We start from the raw sequence: 20,274 nt of genomic DNA on the forward strand, positions 1-20,274 counted from the left end.
GAGGTAATCTATTTTCTTTATCCTTCCACCCCAGTCCAGAAGCTGTGTCAACATGGTTAACTGGATACCTCATAAAGCTGACAGAATGTGCATCTCCGACGGCGCAGTTAGGAATACGGTGTCAGTGGAAGTGACCCGTACCGTTTCACTGACATTACAGCATCCCTGGGAACGGCTATTACGATGCCGATAGATGTGGCTAATGCTGATACAAAGCAATCCATGAAACAACCTTTCACAACCACTCCAGGAGAGAACTAAAGCACAGACACAGAAAGTGTTTGAAATTTTGCAGGGCTATCATGCAAGGTGCAACCCATTTTTTTAGCAATTTGTGAGACTGTATCGGCTGTGCAATTACGCTGTGCAATATAGGGGCTAGGATTTATATCAAAACATAACGGCCAATTACACTCTAAGCATTCTGCAGGTAGAGCATTTTATGAACTAGGATAGCATGAGGCACCACTTTTGAGTGTAATTAATCTTAATTATTTCCTCATATTTAATATTAGCCTATCTGCATATTTAAAAACCTATCTGACACACCCCCATCATACTGCCTGAACATCTCCTAGTGATTTAAAATGAAAAATGACTATACCAATTATTGCATGTTTAGCTGCAGTAATGATTCTTAAATTAGTAATTTCCCAAGACATGCTAATGTAGCGATTGGCTTCTCATGGTTTTGGGGGGTTCAGTCCACACATAAATTTGCATGGATTTAATAAGCAGCGTGAAGTTGCACCACTTTAAACAAATGACTCTGACTTTGTGTCTGAAAAGGACATCAGTTTAATGCCGCTTTGCATTGGTTTGGCTGATTTAGCAAGGGCAGGTTACACTAAAGGAAAGCAGAAACAAAGCCAGCACCTCCATATACGAAAACAATTGCTCCGGCAGAGCGAGACTGAGACTCACAGTGTTAGTTAAGCCTGAGCACCTCTGTGCATTCAGCTCCTCAGGTCTCTGCTGACACAGGGAGCCCATCCAAACTGTGAACTGGGCTCTGATTTTGAGCAAAACCCCATGTCTTCTCAAAGCTGCATGTCCCTTCTTGAAGCCAGCATTTCTGGTCCAGTTTTGCTTTGAGCTTGCGAACCTAGATAAAACTCCAAATGTTTTATGCTTACGTGGTAGGAAGCTCTTTCTTCTCTGTCCATCGGGCGAGTCACATACATCCTGCCAGATACAGGGTCAATGCTGAAGACTTCCATCGGCGGCTGGTCGGCTCCCACTCCAGTGATGCTGTATCTGATATGGATCTCTTTGTCTTTGTCAGAACGAATCTGGATGAAATAACAAAGACAGCAATTGATAAGTTTTGGACAAAAGCCATATAGATGTTTAAACAACTTTAAAGATCCGAGCCTGAAAGCTGCATGAATGTAATACTGCTGTCAATTTTGACAAGGGAGCTGTACGCCAAAGGTTTGGGGAAAAGCCAGGAAAAGCATATTCCACATATTTTCAGCTATTTTTCTGTTTTATTCATGATAATTCTTTAGGAATCATTGAAATTCTGACTTTTTGCCTTAGATGTGGAAGAATCTATATGCACAAAAACTGCTGTTTACATGTTATTGAAACCCTAGGCTCCGTAAAGTGTCCAAATTGTTCAGCTATACCCAGAGTCTCCCAGCCATTAATCACTTCTGAAAACGCTGTCTGCAAGCTCCCACATCATGTTCTCAGTCCCTGTGACTGTGCACACAAATACTCCTATGAAATTTGAAGAACAAGACTGTTTGCTCCCTCTTTGTCCAACCCTGCTGGCTCAACAAGGCAAGGCTGGGAATGCCCGGTGGGTTGTTACCATTTCATTTGACTATTTGTTGAGGAAAAGCATGTTTGGCACATTGCTTTTGAAACCCCTTCCCTCCCATACCTTGAGAACAACACAAACTGAATACAGCATGACAAATTACACGAACCTTGGATACAGAGCTGAGAAAATAAAAAAGGGAGGTTAGTATGTTGTCCTAGCAACCCTGACTATCTCTTTAAACCCAAATTTAATTTTCTGATCAAATGCTGAAAGAAATCCTTGCAACAGCGTGACTATTCCTGAAAAAAAGTGCAAGGTACAAATAAATTACCACCCCCTGCACCATCACAAACTGTCTTGGCGGTGTAAAAGCGACGTGCATAAATTTTTCCCTAACAGGTCTATGAATACAACAAAGCAGTGGGAAGATAATAGAAATCTCGTAGCCGAGTGCACGTTAGCATCTCTGCTATGGCAGCGGCATGCTCAGAGGAGCCTGAGTGGGCTCAGTGGGATGCAGGAGGCCCCTGCGCCCCCCCCAAACAGCCCCAATTTGGGGAGCAAAGGTGGTTTCCCAAGGGAAGAGGAGGCTTCACTTGTCAGGCAAAGGAACTGGGACGCGGCTGTGGGCTGCTCTCGCACTCCTCCCGCATGTGACCTACCACTATTTCTTCCTCTCCTGACGCGGGAGGCTGACAAGATGCTGAACGTGTCAGTGCAGAATAATATCAGATCCCCTGGCCCTGAGAATCTCCTTTGATGCCTTTGTCCAGATCATTACCAAGTTTGTACACTGTTTTCTTTGTACTGCCTCCACCAAATAGTCTGCTCCCGTTAACGGCTAATAATGTCAGTTATTACTAGACACTGCCAGGATTGATTCGTGCTGCACCTATGCTTCTGGAGCTGAAGGTCAAGGAATAGAGACAGTTTCATCTGTCTTTTCTCTACAGGATTCACTGCTTGTTTAGGCTATTAGTACCAAGGAAAACTGATTGGACTTACACTGGTATAATCACTTAAAAGAGGTACTGGGGACATTGTGAAAGTGCCCTCATGCTGCACACAACTGTTTATGCAGGTTTTTGTGGGCCCAGTGGGTATCTGTAATAGGGACTCAAGCAGACAGGCATGAACCCAATTTTCATTAGCAAATCTATGGGTGAGAAAGAGTATATTAAAATCAAGCTTTGCTTGCACAACCGGGGTTTTAATGATGGCAACCGACTCACCAGTTCAAGAACTGAAGTCCACAGTCCCCATTTTCAGAATGTTAGCTTTCACCCTGCCAGGCAGAAAGGACTGAAAATTGAATTTATGTGAATGTCTGTGCAAAATGTATAGCTCAAGTCAGGGAGTTCAAGCTCTAACCCCCTATGTACACATTTGTAGCTAGGCTTAAGGTAAGTGAAAATGTAGGAAGCCACCACTGGACCTCTAGCTTTGAGCCAGCATTGGGTTTACATCTTAGAAATTAAAAAGGGTAATGTGGGATGAACAGTCGTGTGTCTGTCCCTATTAACGTGTGTTTGCACAGCTCCGAAAGACCTAAAACGTGTCATGATAAAACCAGCCCTTCATCCTTAACAAAGGTGGAAGAAAAAAAAAGACCAAACCCAAGGTATCTGCACTTTCCCTGCCTTTTTGGTCACTGAAATACAGGAGCTGGGAGTCTCTCCCCAGGCCCAGCCCCAGCCCCAGCCTGGCTCAACTATGGCACCAAACAGCAAACCAGCCTCTCTCCAAGTAACTAAAATGGAAGCAATTTTAACCTGAATCACAGAATAACAGAATCTGTTAGTTCTTCGCGGACATTTTTCTGCTCTATTTCCTGTTGCATATAGTACCCAGATCCCATTGTGATAGAAGCATTAGAAATGCATAGAGAGAGACAGAAACAGGGAAAAGGAGGCTGGATTTAAATATTCAGTGCTAAAGGCACTATATTTTATTTTCAGGAAACGCAGATAAACAGAAGCTCTCTAAGAAAGCTATGTACAGTTTAATAAAGTGTATGCTATAGGATGTCCTTGCAGCACTTTTATTAGCATTAATAGGGTCTAAGCTGTCTGTATGTAAATCATTGCAGATCTAGGAGATGAAATATATCATAAGACCCACACAACTTGCCCAATTATACTAAGAAAAATCCATGAGCTAATTATACTGCTTTGAGCAAAACAAAGATGGGGGAAGTATGTTGCAAATATTCAGCAATGACTCATTATTTGTTGTTAATTGCTATCATACTACAATGGTTTGCCTGTTACCTGTACTTAATTCCATTTCCAGTAAGAATACAAGGATGTGAAATGTTCAGAAAAAATCACGTAAGAAGTAGCACTTGTCACTGAAAGTTGCAAAGACCATTGACAATGAAGCATAGTATGTATTACTACCAGGGAGATATTCATCGCACAAAGGCACGTGCTTTTTATATTGGAACATGTAATTTTAGCACTCTTAATGAGATTTAAAAAAAAATTTTTTTTTTTCAGTAATCCTGTAACATTTTGACCAAAGGTTTCATTTGCATAATTCCCAGGGTGCAATTTAGTAAATCTTGTTGAGAAGTTAAGAACATTATCTGAATACAATGTAAGGTTTACTTCTTTTGTTGAAACCGTTCCTGGAGCAGTTTACCATAATAATAATAAGAATAAAAAACCCCTCTATTCCCAAGGAGCTCACTAGATCAGGAGAAAAAATTACTGGTTGGGGGAATTTACTGGCTCAGGAGAGAGTTGCTTTTTCCTTCATTTATGCCTGGAAAGTGAGAAGATGGTAACATATCCGCATGATAATCTTCTGATTGGAGAACACACACATGAATTTTTTTTTCATTTATCTTTCCTTTTATAATGCAGTCAAAAGGTATGCAGGGTTCTGGGTTACAGAACAGATGGCAGAAGGACAGTTTTCCTTAGCTGCATTTACAGATTTTTTACTCAGAGAACCCTCGGAGCTTTGAGCTTCTCCAGTGCCAGGCACTGTACAGCACTGTGTATGATGATGTGAGCAGGATGAATGATGACGGCTGATGACTGTCGTAAGAGGAATTTGCTCGTAAAGCAGCTTTTATTCTCTAAAAAAAACCCTCTGGGATGGAGCTTGGAGTGGATTGTTATGCTGATGAGGGAAAATGCCCCAGATCAAAAGGCAATTTACGGTGGTAGATGTGTGTGATGGGTTAACCCTGGCTGGATACCAGGTGCCCACCAGAGCTGTTCTATCACTCCCCCTCCTTCTCAACTGGACAGGGGAGAGAAAATATAACAAAGAGCTTGTGGGTTGAGATAAGGATAGGAGAGATCACTTACCAATTACCGTCATGGGCAAAACAGACTCAGTTTGGGGAAAAATTAACTTGATTTATTACAAATCAACCAGAGTAGGGTAATGACAAATAAAACCAAATCTCAGAACACCTTCCCTCCACCCCTCCCTTCTTCCCGGGCACAACTTCACTCCCGGATTCTCTACCACCCCCCCAGCGGCACAGGGGGACGGGGATGGGGTTTACGGTCAGTTCATCACACGTTATTTTCTGCCGCTTCATCCTCCTCAGGGGGAGGACTCATCACACTCTTCCCCTGCTCCAGCGTGGGGTCCCACCCACGGGAGACAGTCCTCCACGAACTTCTCCAACGTGGGTCCTTCCCACGGGCTGCAGTTCTTCACGAACTGCTCCAGCATGGGTCCTTTCCACGGTGTGCAGTCCTTCAGGCACAGACTGCTCCAGCGTGAGCCCCCCACGGGGTCACAAGTCCTGCCAGAAAACCTGCTCCGTGGGCTCCTCTCTCCACAGATCCGCAGGTCCTGCCAGGAGCCTGCTCCAGCGCGGGGTTCCCACGGGGTCACAGCCTCCTTCGGGAACCCACCTGCTCCGGCGTGGGGTCCTCCACGGGCTGCAGGTGGATATCTGCTCCACCGTGGACCTCCATGGACTGCAGGGAGACAGCCTGCCTCACCATGGTCTTCACCATGGGCTGCAGGGGAATCTCTGCTCCGGCGCCTGGAGCATCTCCTCCCCCTCCTTCTTCACTGACCTTGGTGTCCGCAGGGTTGTTTCTCTTACATGTTCTCACTCCTCTCTCCGGCTGCCGAATACCGCCGTCCCAACTTTTTTCCTTCTTAAAAATGTTATCACAGAGGCGTTACCACTATCGCTGATTGGCTCGGCCTTGGCCGGCGGCAGGTCTGTCTTAGAGCCGGCTGGTATGGGCTCTGTCGAACACAGGGGAAGCTTCCAGCAGCTTCTTACAGAAGCCACCCCTGTAACCCCACCCGCTACTAAAACCTTGCCACACAAAACCAATACAATGTGATCCCCTGATCCTATCCTATCTCATGAACGCAGGTGAAATTTTCCCGGCAGGAACCTTGGGATGGCGAGTATCCTCACCTATGCTGACAGATACAAATGGACCATCTGGGAACTGTGGGACTGGCTACCAAAGCCACAGAGGGAACCTGCAGCAGAGCTGGGCACCGAACTCTCATTGCCAGACCTCCGCTTGGCTGTGGCAAGCAAGGACACAGCGGCCTTGCAGCCCAACAGCAAAGCGGGGGGCTGCGGAGGGGTCTGAGCTCGAAGCATTGATGCACCATCCAAAACGGAGAGCAAGGGCTCCAGTCAATATTTGCAACTCAGAACCAAAATGCCAAGCGTCTAACTTAGCTCTCATTTCTATAGAGTAATCCCAGGAACAGGAGAAATCGGTGCGATTTCACAGATGGGTATTTTCCACCGCAGGTTCTGATATAGTAACTAAAATGTGTGAAAATGAACATTGCAAGTCTTGAGATAATACAGGGCTAAGCCCTTCAGAGCTGGCTTTCTCCTTTGTAGCAATGTCACATTTAGACGGGCTTGAAAAGCAGCCTGTGCTTGTGACACAGGACTGTGTCCTGCTTTTACAGATAAAATCTTAGGGTTCGTGCATCTCCATCAGGATTTACTGGGTAGCTAAACTGTTCCCGCAAGTTTTACTGGTAAGCAAAATTTCAGCTGATGAGCTCCTCTGAGGTACCAGATTTTATCACTCTGTTTTGCTCCTGTTGATCCATATCCTTCTTGTGCTCTTAGCACTTCCATTTTTCGCTGCGGGGTTTTGAATTTACAAGCTCTCTCATCCTAGCAGATGACAAGAACCACCACAGATCCCCGTAACTCTCCTGTGCCAGGAGCAGAGGCAATGCAGACTATGGAAAACTGTATGGTCAGCAGATTGAAGGACACCAGTGAGTCCATAAATTACACAGTTTTTGGAGCACGACATTGCCAGAAAAAAGTGGCCCAATGGAGATTGTTTAGATATCAGTAAAGGAAATGCCTGGAAGCCGAGGAAACAGCGTGTGTAAGCAAAGGCTGAACAAACAAGGACTACCGAGCCTACGGAAGAGAAGACGGGACTGTAACAACAGTATTCCTGTACCCAACAAACTCTATTCAGAGGATTTCACTGAGCCGTACGTGGTCTGGGTTCTGCCTATCACTGTGTGATGGTACATGTAAGTGCCTGGGAATGTATCTAGAGAAAGCAAAGCAGGCCACTTATACTCTGTTGCAGTTTCTATCCACAGAGCAAACTAGAAAATAAATTTCCTTTCAAATTCTCCAACTTACTCTATAATGTATGGAGTTAAGATTGCCCTTCAAAAAATACTTAGTTTCCCAAATCTCCCATAGAAAACTACGCAACATTTGCACTAATATGACCTGGGGAGACTTAGACTTGATTTTTTTGTTTTATATAACCCATTATAATTATTAATGAACACATAAAATAATGTAAATGATAAGCAATAAGTGTCTTTTATTATTAAGCTCTTAGCTATTTTGCCCATTAAGAAAACCAAATTAAAATAATTGAAGACTATAATCTGTCATGCATTCAAAATGCTCCATAGAAATTCAGACAGGCAAACATATTCAAAGTCTTTAAAAGAGCACACTTAAGAGTCAGTCTAAGCATTCCAGGATTGGCTCATTAATTTTAGTGGAAATATTTTAATTCAGCTACTCTTACCGCTTATTGAAATCCTTGCTAAGGACTTATTTATTTTTAACTGAATCTGCAATATGTTTAAGACTCATTTGTATAAAAGTTCTTAACTCTTATTTCACAGTTGTTTTAGAAGCCAGTAAAGAGACACATCTCTAGCCCTGTATTTCCAAACAAATTACTCTGTGCTGCTTAAAGAATCACATATGGTTTCAATAAATAGATGCAAAAGTCAGACAGCAAAAAATTAAGACAGATTTGGAGACCCAACCAGGTTAAGGTGATATTTATTAACTTCTGTCCCCTTTTATCACACTTGCCAATGATCCCAAGCTACTTCCCAGAAAGAAAGGAAAAAAGAAAACAGGAGATCCTCTAAAACAGCTGTCTTCAGAGAAAAACATCTATTCTGCGCGTTGCAAAGAGGATGCTTTGACATGGCAAGGGCAGCTATCATGTTTGAATAAAAGGAATACTTCCACTAACTACAACATTGCGCTTAATAGCAGCCTGAAAGTCTTTATCCACTATGGGACAAAATGACCATCAATTGAGCTAAGTTTCCCACGGCAGTGCTATTTGCAAACAAGGTTTAAGTAGGAAAAGATCTCTATTGGCAAAGAAAGAAACGATGGAAATGTACACCTGTAATTGTGGATTTCTTCCTTCCCTCAGTTGGGACTGGTTTCATCTCATACATAACTTTCTAAAAACTTTGTATCTGGTCTAAGATAGCCAGATAAATGGAAGACAAGCAAGCCTTTCCAGGTCAAAATCCATTCTCCTGTCTTGAATGCTGAAGTACACATCAAATTTCCTGGAAGAAGTGGAATTTCTTTCCACATATTGTAGAGAGAGAAACAAGGACTGCGCTTACACTAGATGCCTAATTTTCACATGGTTGAGATTCACTGTGATGAATGCCATTCTTCCTGCAGTTACAAACAACATTTAGCTACTATCATTACTACTATGCAAGAGCTTAAGTTTCTTCCTCTTCTTTAAAATACAAATCCAGAGCCAAATTGTAAAAACGTTCCCTTTGTCCCAATGGCTGGATGTCTCTCATGTCAGGTTAAATCTTCCTCTGCTCCAGTTGAAATATGTGCAAAGTGATTTATAATGTATTTATTTTGATGATAAAACAGAGTAAAACTAGTATGTCAGAGAGATTAAAGCTGTCATTGAAGTTATTGATCTAAGTGATGATGCAGCCTGCATTAGAGAAAGAAATGAAGTCGTAAAATGTTTGAACCCAAAAGAGAAGAACCTCTCATGCATGCCCGGCTCGTGCTCTGCTGCCTGCAGAGGAACCTGTTCCCCATCAGCTCGCCTGCTTCTAACCAGGAGGAGTTTGCTTCCTCTGCACTGACCCTCCGAGCGCTTGGCTAAGGCGCTTCACCAAATGTTCAGTTGCTGAAAGCTTCCAGCGTTTCACAGGTCCTTTGGCTTTCACGCAGCTCCCTCTGTCCAAGGGCTGTTCTCCAACGCAGCAGCTCCCTTCAGGCCAATTACGTCCACGTGGATACATTTCTCCTGAGCTTTCCCTATACCCATCGGTAGCTTTGATAGTCTTCACTCCCTCTCTCCCTTCCAGTTTTTTTTGAATTGTTTACCAGGGTTTTTCATCTCTGCCTGGATGAAAATGTTAACATCGAGCAGATGGAGAACAGGAGAATATAAATCAGGCTCAATAAGGAGACCGTAATGCAGTGGGAGAGAAGAATTTCTGCCTGCGATTCTGGCCAACAACTATGTGTGACCCCATGCATAAGTATGGGATGAAAATGAACTTGTCAGACTCACGGTCCAATTCAAAACTTCCATTATTCTGCTTGGGATAAAAGCAAAATAACAATCGCTTCGCCTAGGAAACCGAATTTCATACATGATCAGATGAGACGCTACAAGCACAGAACACTTGGTGCGCAACAGCGCAACCAGGCTCAGGATCTGCTGCATTTTAACTTTGCTTTTCTACCTGCTGAAACAGCAAAGAATTTATGTTTTAGCATGAGTTGTCTGGACACTACAAGACTGAGGTCTGCAGGATTTGTGGGGCCAGCCGAAGCTTCCAAGTAGTGACTCGGGACCGACAGCAGCTAAGACAATGGCAGCCCTGCCAGGTCTCCGACTTTTACCAGGGAAAACTCAGTAAATTGCAATTTGTTGCGTAGTCTTCATGATTAAATAATTAAGCAATTTTCATTACTCGCTATTAGGAAGGTCAAGAAGCTAATGTGCCTGTATCAGGAACTGGCCAATGCTAATGGATCTTCCACATCTAATGGTAATTGATACGGCAGAGTGATTTCTAAAGCGACATGTGCCTTTCTTCAGGCCTTTTGCAGCTGGTTCAGTTTTTAAGTACTTAACTGTGGAAACGCTTCAGACTGTAGCAAGGTGAGTGAGAGGGAGGAGAGCGGGTCTGATGGGAAGAGAAGATTATTATGGATCAGCAGAATACCACCACGTGACCAACGTCTTATCACTGCCAGAACGCTGATAGCAGAAGCAACAAGACTTGTTTTTACTACTCTTTCTCTTATCTCTCTTACAAGAGAGCAGATTCCTCAGTGTAGTGACTGAAGGCATCCCAGCGGAGTTGCATGTGCTGCTATCGGGTGAATTTTGGCTCTGAAGAAGTGAGGTTGGTTCGTACTGTGCATGAAGCAAGTGACTGATATTAACTAACTGGGATTTGAACCAGATGCACAAGCCCTCCTCTGCTGTAGAGGATGCTCCATGACAAAAGGTCAAAGAAAATACCTCTGAGAGTTCAAAACACACTGTTCTTATTCCTGTGCTGGAGGAGTCATGACAGGCAAGAGAAGATTATCCTTCATAATCTATTTAAGAAGGGCTACACATTGCTATCCTTCCATAGGGTACCATCCTGCAGCGCCTTCTTGCAGCTGACCCTACTGCTGCCTGCTATGGCTATGCCTAAATGAAGACTAAGTCAAGAAAAATCATGGCAGTGGGACTTTGTCCTCACTTCTTTTTGAAGTGTGTCTGTCCTGAAGCCTTATGTCAGGTCTGCCACAAAGCCAGCCTGGCAAAGAGAATCCAGCACTTTTCTGAGTAAAACTAAGCAGGAAACCCGAGTGCTCAGTGCGGAGAATAAACAAGGGTAGCAAATACTGACCTACGCAGGAGTAACTTGACCACTGTAACTAATGATCGAAGCCCTCAGCTAGTATAAATCAGTGTAGACTCACAGGCTTCAAACAGAGGCATGCTAATTTATTTCAGCTGAAAATCTGGTCCATGGCGTTTAAAAATTAAGCTGCACAGCAGAAGAACAAGTGAAGAATGATCTTTGTACAACGACATGCAGCAATTTAACACAAGCAGCATTCCTCTCAGTAGGACAGTGAACTTGGACACAGGGAAAAAACATTCAGTGGGGCACAAACACACTTGTGTCCTCATAAAGGGAGTTTTTCCCCAGACTCAAGGGATGTAATTGGTATTAGTATAACCTTTGCTTTTGTAATGAGCTCTGGCTTTCCCAACCATATATAGCCATGCATTGAATTCACATTTTGCACGACATCTACAGATATTACTGATCATGGAGAAGTGGTGCTGTGGCATGATTGCAATGCTAGTCTCAGCATAAAATTAAGCTTTTGGACCTGTCTGCAAATAGCTAACAATAGGAAACAACAATAAAACCCTCTAGTGTGTATATTTTGGGAGAACAAAACCTGCTGAGGCTCATGTTTGAGACACTACTTTGGGATGCTTGCAGAGCAGGATTTAAAGCTCTGCAGTTCTCAAAGTCTCTCTAATAAGTTTAATTATAGGAAAAGCAAACTCATTCATTTGTTCTGTAGGGCAGATTACGTGGCACAGTGTATACAGAAGTTATTTCAATGGTCAGTAAAGGGAAACACCAACTGTGAGGAAGCAGAAAATGAAGTTCTCCTTATGCACTACAGGAGCAATGCTAATGGGCATCAGTGCGGGTCTAGACTCAGTGATCCTTATAGGTCCCTTCCAACTTGAAATATTCTATGATTCGATGATTTATTGTCCACTGAACAAAACCAGCGTGAGATGACTTTGGTCCTAGGACTCATTCTCATATGTTATGCAGACAAAATATTGGATTGTCTCTAACTTTTCCCTGATGGCCAAATTCTGCCTGTGGATGGATACATATGCTTCCTTCTGCAACGGGTAACAGCAGCTAAGCAGGACATCAGAGCGCTGCATTTTTCCTTTAAGCAACTGCTGAGCAAGACACCACGAGAAGCCTGCGGTCAGGAAAATCCGGCAAGGTAACAGCAAACAGGTAGAAGTCAGGGACGTGCACCCCAGCCCACGCTGCATGATCCAGCGCCGTGCCCACACGTACACGTTTGGTGTGCGTGTGTATAGCTACGTACACTGTGCACCAACTACCCGTGCAAAAATGCTGCAGACCAGCTATGCCACGTGCGTGCCAGCTGCGCTCCCCACCACCTACAAGTGTCGAGCCTCCCACACCCCTCTCCCAGGCAGCTCTCCTCTGTCCCAGCCGTGCTGTCGCATCTTCCTGCAGCTCCGTGGCTTTGCTAAGGGTCCCCTTGGCAGCTGCGGCTCCTGCACTCGGGCCTCGCTTTTCAAAGGTACCTTTCCCTCTGGCATGGGGGTCCTCAGACCCAAACACCCATCGTTTCTGCAAATCTGCTTCGCACATTAGGGACGGGAGATTGCCTTCTAGGAAATTTCAAACCTAGCTGAACTCTGCTCATTTGGAACAAATTCACAGGGCTGAATTTTTGGCAAGTTTTTCTCTTTCATTAACTGTACTTCTGTGTGGGTTAGATCTGAGACCCCTACTTACTTTGACTTGAATTCGCGTTGGACTTATTCATATGACTTATTGATGTGCTTCCTGTCCACATGCTTTTAATACAAGAGGCAGACAGGCTTGCTTGAGGACATGGCGCCATATATTTAAAAAAAAAAAAACCAACCCCAACCAAAAGACCCAGTCATATCTGACATGTTTTAGAGCCTTTTTACATCTCACTTCCATTTATGGCACATTCTGTTTTTGAATTCAACTCCCCAAAGCCAGTAACAGTCCTCAAAAGTCTCAAGCACAGACACAACCACAAGCTTCCCACCCTCCAAAAACCCCAATAACAATGACCACGTTCACGTAGGTAGTTCTGTTTGCAGAAGGTGCAAAACACAGACGTCAGAACAAGCGGCTCAGCAGCCCTGCTCCTGAATGGGTGTCTGCAGATGTACTCATGCAAGTACACCCAAATACTGCCCAGGCAGTTAGAGGGGCTGTGCTCGTGTGTGCCAGCACGCGAGGCTCCTGTGCACTGCAGGTGAAACGCACGGCAAGGTAGCCTGAAGCTTCATTAATGCTCCAAAGAGCAGTTACTTCCTAGGATCTCAAGAGGCTCACAATGAGAAGAGTTTCCATTACTAACAATTTATGGGGGGGACACGTTAATTTGCTGATGCCATTTGCCTTTCCCAGCACTTCCACAAATAGGTGCAAGGTGCGAACCACTTGCACGGATTTTCTGCGCGAACGCACAGCTTGGTGGACTTGGCTAATAAGGACGGTGGAGTCCAGTCTGATGTGGGATGCTAGTGCTCGACTGACTTTATAATTGCACATAGTCTGACAGACATACTGAATTTCTTGTTTAACTTTTTTTCAGTATTATTAATTGGTACTTTAATTTCTGATCTGGTGAATTACATGCAATTCCTTCACCATCAGTTAAATGACAAGTTTAGAGCAGAATAGTTTAGGTAAGCAGATTGTCAGTGCTTATAGCTGTAAGACATAATTATGTACAGCCAACTGTGTAACGCGCTTGAAAAAATTATAAGTCTAGGCACAGAAATTAAAATTATTTCAAGATGAAGTTGTACAAATACAGCTGCAAAAAGCTGCAAAATCCTATTAATTTATTCCAACTGTAGTGGGTAGTGCAGCGGGGTTCCAGCCCCCGCCACCCTGCCAAAGAAAGTTTAACTATAACATGCAACGAATCAAAGGCTGGATGTTTAAATCTAAAGATGGCTCCAGAAAACTATTTCAGCTATTATTTATGTACTCATAAACTTCTGGGCATCAGCTGGTAGCTTGGCATGATGACTCCTCAGCATGTCAGGGCAAACATTAAACGCTAAATTACCATATGTCAGGTTAGGGTAGTTAATAATTCTACCACATCTTGGACAACTTGAAGGCTTTTCTGAAACTGCTGTCAAATCGAATCTTTCTTTCGATCAATAAAGCAGCACAATGAAATACGCTATTTGTGGTGTCTCAAAGAACAGATTAGCAAAATACTGTAAATGCAACTGGCAGGGTCTAACTTCATTTCTTAACTGGAGATCCCCAATACGCATATCAATACTTTCAACGAGGCGACCTACAAGAGAAAATGGCACGTGTCTGTACGTCACCTATCTGTTTCTCTGTTATGTGCACTTCTGGTTTGCCACCAAAGCTCGTCTACAACCCCAGAGCTGCATGTTACCTGCAGATCTAACAGGCAGCAGTTAATTACGGGAGCAACGTTTGTTCCACACCGCTGGGTCTATCAATTGCAGCCGGAGGAGTAAAATAGAGAAAGACTGCAAGCATAGAGAACCCGTCCGACCTTCCGCTTGTTTTCCAAGCTGTGTAATAGAGATATCTCTGGCAACACTGAGAATAAGGACCAGCAGCAATCTCTGGGAACAGCCAAATAAAGGAGGAAATGCAGAAATCTGCACTCTGGGCTTTATTTAAAGGGGTACTACCAACCGCAAATCACACTTCTGCTGCCACTTTTACTCTCGGTCAAGTACAGCTACAACTAACACACAGTAAGTAAAACAGACTGGAAGGAAACGTTATTTCCTCTGTGCATTTGACAGCGTCAATGACACATTTCAAGATATTCAACACTGGCAAATCGGGGCCAGATTGTCAGTGCAATTGTATCCCTGCCAAAGCACCTGAAAAGTAAGTCAGATTATTTCTAGGGCTTGCTGCATATCTTACTACGAATATGCAGAAAATCTGGCCCTGGCTTCCCATAGTGCAGCCACAGGTTATTTGTAGCCTCTACATGAGCCCTGGAAGAGATTTTTACTTAACACAAACTGAAAGCAAAGGTGCTGCATTGCAGATGACTTCACTGCACAGCACCCAGCCTGGTCCTCAATCCCACAAGCAGCCCTCCAGGAACAAAGCTGGGAAACCCTGCTCTGGTTTCCTCTTTAGAAGCGCAAACGAAATCTGAGCTCTTACAACATTTCTGTGTTTTCTTGTGCTCTTTGTTCTGTTCACTTTATCCACTGTTGTGTCAGATTTTATAGTTCAATTGTAAGTCAGAAATATGCCCTCTTGGTCTTACAGATCCATCCCACCCAGTACACACGTCTTCTTACAGCCTCGTTGGAGACCGGTGACAGCAGGTGTGCACCTGAAACACGGTGGTCCCCAACAAGCTTTTAAACCATCAGCAGTAAGTAAAGGAAAACCATTTCTTATAGAACATTTCTTTCAGCATTTTGTTTTTTTTTAATTCAGGACGCTCCATGTGATACTCCATCACTGATAGATTTAGTCGTAGTGGTTGTTCTCAGGATGCAGGGCCCTGAGAAAGTGATGTGAAAGTCGCTCGTGGCAGGAAATTGCCTTCATAATACTTTCAATTTAAAAAAGTTGATAATGACGCAGGGAATAGGTCCTCTGGGAACTGGGATGGTTGAAAAAATTCACCAGTGAAAGAATTGTGAACTGCTGACTTTCAGCATTTAATTGGGATGGAATTACAGGTCATCTTCCTCTAGCAATCCCATGCATACTCAAAAGGTGATACTAAAAAGGAACAGATTATTATTTCATACAGTATCTTTTTTTATCAGAGGAAATTAAAAGAAAACAGTCTGTCACATACCAAAATCATGCGGCTGCTTTAGAAGCCGTGCCTTGCTCTCCAAGCTAGTGTAAATCAGCATGGCTGCTTCTAGTTCAGTGGCTTTACACCAATTTCCACTGGCTGACAAGCTGACCCAGTATTTCTGTGGTGATTACAGTGGGATATCGCTTCATGTTTATTTCTAGGAAAGCTCCAAGTTGGCTCTTGTGCCTTTGAGAAGCTGGATGTATGCGGGGGAATGATGTTTCTTCAAACTCTAAATCTTCAGGGCTTTTTTTTCTTTTTAATAAGAAGCAGGAGGAAGATTTCCTGACCCTCTGAACTACCCCTGGTTTTGAATACACTACATGGTATGCCTGTAAACAGAAGTAGCTAGCTCTTATGTGAAACTTCTTAAACTGCAGAGGATGACGGACAGCAAATGGGATGCAAGCCAAGGAACATGACAATTAGCACAGAGAAAGTTTTCAGGGTTTATTCCATCAGTCAGCACTTAAGGAGGCTTTGAAGGGAAAAAAGCATCCTTTTATATATTAATCCACTACTTCTGCACTTTCCCCCTATTCCATGGATTTAGTGCTTAGCTGCTAAATATCTATATGCAGAGCTTTATTAAGAGGAGTTGGTTTACTTTCTGAAAGATTCCACATCCATTAGTTTATAGAGAGAAAAAAGGCAAAATCATTTTGCCTGCTGCAATATCCAGAGTTTAAATGATGATTTACTCTTCCCCAGCTTGTAGTACTTAAAGATGGGGATGAGGGAAGAGCTAGCATTTCTTGCAATGTTATTTCTGGTCATCACCTTACTAAAGAGTCAGGCTGTGCTACCGATGATAAAGGAACTCGGTGAAAGCAAAGGGAAAGTCCCCCACATTTCACCCCCTTCCTGTTTTGTCTTGGCAGATTTCACATCTGAAGAGGCACCTTACTGTTCCGAGATAAAATATTTTCTTTTTTCTTTAAAAAGAAAAAGTTCTCTCAAGCAAGAAGTTGGGTAACAGCAGGGGACAATGCCATGCCAGTATTAATTGGCAAATTCCAAATGAATCATAGTTTGTGCTTAGCGGGATATGCTTGAGAACCATGTGAACTTTTAAAATGCTGTGTTGAGCATAATAGTGGCAGCTTATTTTTATATATTTTTTAATAAGACTAACAAAGAAACAGTCGCTTTGGAAGGGCGTCTTATTCATTCCCTCCACGGCCCTGTTCCCAGGCATTTGTGCTCTTGCCCAGCTCTTTATTTGGAAGATGACACCCCCCCTTAGCTCAGCCCTTTTGGTTCGAGACCACTACTGGGGGACAGCATTTTTCCTCTAATTCAGAGGTGGCATGCGTGGTTGTCCACACCGCACCCTGAATCACCAAGCAGGGGGTGTGCTGTGACATGCCACATGTGTCATTTCCGCAGCTCTTTGATCCCAAGTCCCCAGGACTCCAAAATTTGCCTTCCCCACAGAGAAGCGGTGTTCCTGCTGCCAGGCTGCCTCCCTACGCCAGGGCTCCCGCTGTTCTGCAGATTGGTGCTTTCAGGCACCCAACTCCTTGCCTCAGCATGGGAGGCAGAACCAGGTAGTGGCTACGCATGGCAGCAACTGGAACAACAGACTCTGATCTCAATTTTAGGATTATTTAGGTTGTGGTTGAGCTGGGGCACCTGCCTGTGCAAGGCTCACCAATTCTCTTTTGGAAGACTCTGGGCATCTGTGTCAGACTGTGAATTTCAATTTCAATACAGAGCTTCATTGCTGTTTTTCCTCTCTTTCACTTCTATATTGAGTTTAAAAGACACGGGAGTTGAGAAAAGAAATTGGTACACTGGTACAGGGTAAGCAGTAATGGCAGGTTATGAGCATTCATTCAGGTAGCGTGCAAGGAGAAAAAGATGCAATCTCAGAAACGCCAGCATTTCAGCTCCAAACTTCAGGGTGATGGTGAATAAACAACAGATCAGACCAGGAGCATCTCTGACCACCCGATCCGAGTTCTCTCAAAGGCTTGGGTAGTTGGTATAGAAAGGTTTCACTAGTTACACTTGAGCAGGCAGCAGAAAGACTGCACAGATATCCAGGATGTGGCCAGACCAAGCTAGAGCCGACTGGGATACGATGCTGGCAATTCAGCTTCAGAGGGGAGGACGGACGAAACACCCCAGGTGTCCTTTCTGCCATGGGAGACCAACGCCACCTTCCATGGGAGAAGCTCTTTCAAGGTGGGTAGAGGCAAGGAAAGACAGTGCAATTTTTAAAGGATTATGGCCTAAACACAAAGAAAGTTCCAGAGCAGTAAGAAAACTCATACTATGAAACATGATGGTTTTTTCCCTAGGCCTGTGTATTTCTTGAACCAGCTAAAAGGAAGAGCAGCCTCAGGAAGCTTTATTAACCGTCTGCCTCTTGGCTGGGAGGAATAAGACAAAGGAGAAAACAGAAAATACAATCCCCTCCCCATTCTGTACCAGGTTAACCACGCTGTTTGCGGAAAGCAGGCTGTGGAAGGATTCAGCCACTCAAATCCACATTGCACAGTGCGGGTTTAACCTAACTCAAACCTGTCCACCACAATTTAGCAAGAGCGGCAGTAATTGTGAGATTCACACGTCTCCTTACTCTTTCCCTTACCCCGGCAAACAGAGTTGACCGTGCACAGAAAAGCTGGGGGCTATTGCAACCTAAAGAAGAACTTAAATGTCCACTGGGATCCAGAACATTCAGAGCTATTTTAATCAAATTACTATCGATTAGGGACAAACTAGAGTCTATTGAAGTTAATGGACGGACTTCCATCGACTTCAAAGAGCTCTGGAACAGCCTGTAACACAGAAAACAAGCAAGTATCAAAATGAGAAAATGCATTTTAGTCTAACCCTAATTGCATGAGATGAAAGAACTGTTTCACCCAAAACTTTTTGAAACTGTTTTGCCCAAGACAAACATCAAATGGTTAAAATTCAGCAAAGCTACCAGCGAATAAGACAAGAGTCTGATAACATCAAGTGTGGCCAGCTACGGGTACCAGAGACCTACAAACATATATCAGCCGACCGACAGCTATAGAAAACCTTTACTAACTTAAGTAGGAAAAAAACTTCACAATTTTGTGCATGTATAGATATATACACTAACTTAGTTTTACTTCCCACTCAAATTTATTTTCTCTAAGAGGAGATTTTTTTCTTCTTTTTCCCTGGAAAACTGTTAGTGTTTAATTCCACACTACAAATGTATCATTTGTCCTTTTGTCTTCACAGGACCTAATCATCTTCTCTGAGGGATGAGTACAAAATCATGACACAAGCAGTTTCTTTAAACTAGCCTCTCTTACTGCCTAGAACATTTTGTTGTCTTTAAAGCTATATATTTATGTGACAGCCAGACATCCATTAAAACCCACAAATCTTAAGGCCTAAGAGGTATAAAAGGGATTTCTTCTTTTAAGTTTTATAAGGGAAAAATCAGGCCTGAATACTGCAGGGTCATGACTTTACTGACCTTCACAATATTAGTTTCTTCCCACAGTTGGTGTAATTAAGCGTTGAGTCTGTGGAAGAAATAAGTTCTTTTCTTATTAAAGAGGCTAACCGGAGAGAGCACTTTAAATAGCTTGTAGGGACCAGCTGCACCATATTGTTGTCAGCTCCAGCATTACACTTCCCCAGCTTTCATTCGTTCAAGAGGTTTAGCAGGTAAACAGATAAATCCCACTTGAAGTCACTTGTGCCATGCTCAAATGGCAGTGGAGGATGTACTGGCTTTCTTGATCACACAATAGTTGAGAAAATTTGAGGCAGTAATTAAAGGAAGAAAGATTTGGGGTTTAAATGCTCCATCCTGCCTAGTTCCTTCTTCTGTCAACATTCAACAAGATGTTTTACTCAGAGTATATCAGAATAAGTACCAGAATCTGCTAATATATATATATATATTTTTTTTTTTTATTTTTGATGGACAGATCAAGATCCCAGCACCACCATTACCAACAGGAGAAGAATGCAAACATCCAACAAACATCTAGCTACCAGAGCCCTCATCGCCAGGTCTTTTGGTAGAAAAGGAGCCAGAACACTGTCCACCAAAGGCCCCAGGCCCAAGGCCTTCCAGACGAACCTTTCCTTCATAAAAACCCTTTGAGAAGTACAAATGCAAAGCACAGCAGTAGCTGCTGGGAGCTCTTTCTCCAGCTATGCTGCCATTTTAAACTGCAATGTTCAACGAGGGGAGATGCTGTTTATCACTTTCCTTCGTATTGCTCCCAGCTAAGTGTCACCTCAGTGGCCATCTCAGAGTGTGTGACTGGAGCACTGGCCAAAGAGCATGTACCTCCACGCTGCTTCAGATAACGGCGACTGGGATTGAAAGATACGGTTCAAGCATCTCTTAATGTCCTATTATCTGTGGATCACTGACAGGGTTGATTATAACAGTTTGACATGACTCCAAAGGAGCTGTTATGGTCTATTGTATCAATAGGTACCTAGGGAGCCTTTAATCCACAGATGCATGTGTAATAACAGCATACTAAAAACACAGTATTTTTTTTCTTAAAAGTTGCTACTGCTAAAGCAGTAAGAACCAGCAAAAAAGTAATGCTCA

At 43.4% G+C, this 20,274-nt stretch overlaps 1 protein-coding gene across 1 annotated transcript in view; it reads right to left on the reverse strand.

Annotated features, from left to right (window-relative positions):
• Nucleotides 1-20,274, reverse strand: part of CDH4 (cadherin 4) — a 479,858-nt gene that overhangs the window by 106,279 nt on the left and 353,305 nt on the right. Inside the window, exon 5 of the mRNA XM_052786208.1 lies at nucleotides 1,137-1,292. Within this exon, the coding sequence (XP_052642168.1) occupies nucleotides 1,137-1,292 (156 nt within the window). The remainder of the gene's footprint in view (nucleotides 1-1,136; nucleotides 1,293-20,274) is intronic.

This window comes from Harpia harpyja, chromosome 1 (assembly GCF_026419915.1).
Source record: "Harpia harpyja isolate bHarHar1 chromosome 1, bHarHar1 primary haplotype, whole genome shotgun sequence".
Lineage (NCBI taxonomy): Eukaryota > Metazoa > Chordata > Aves > Accipitriformes > Accipitridae > Harpia > Harpia harpyja.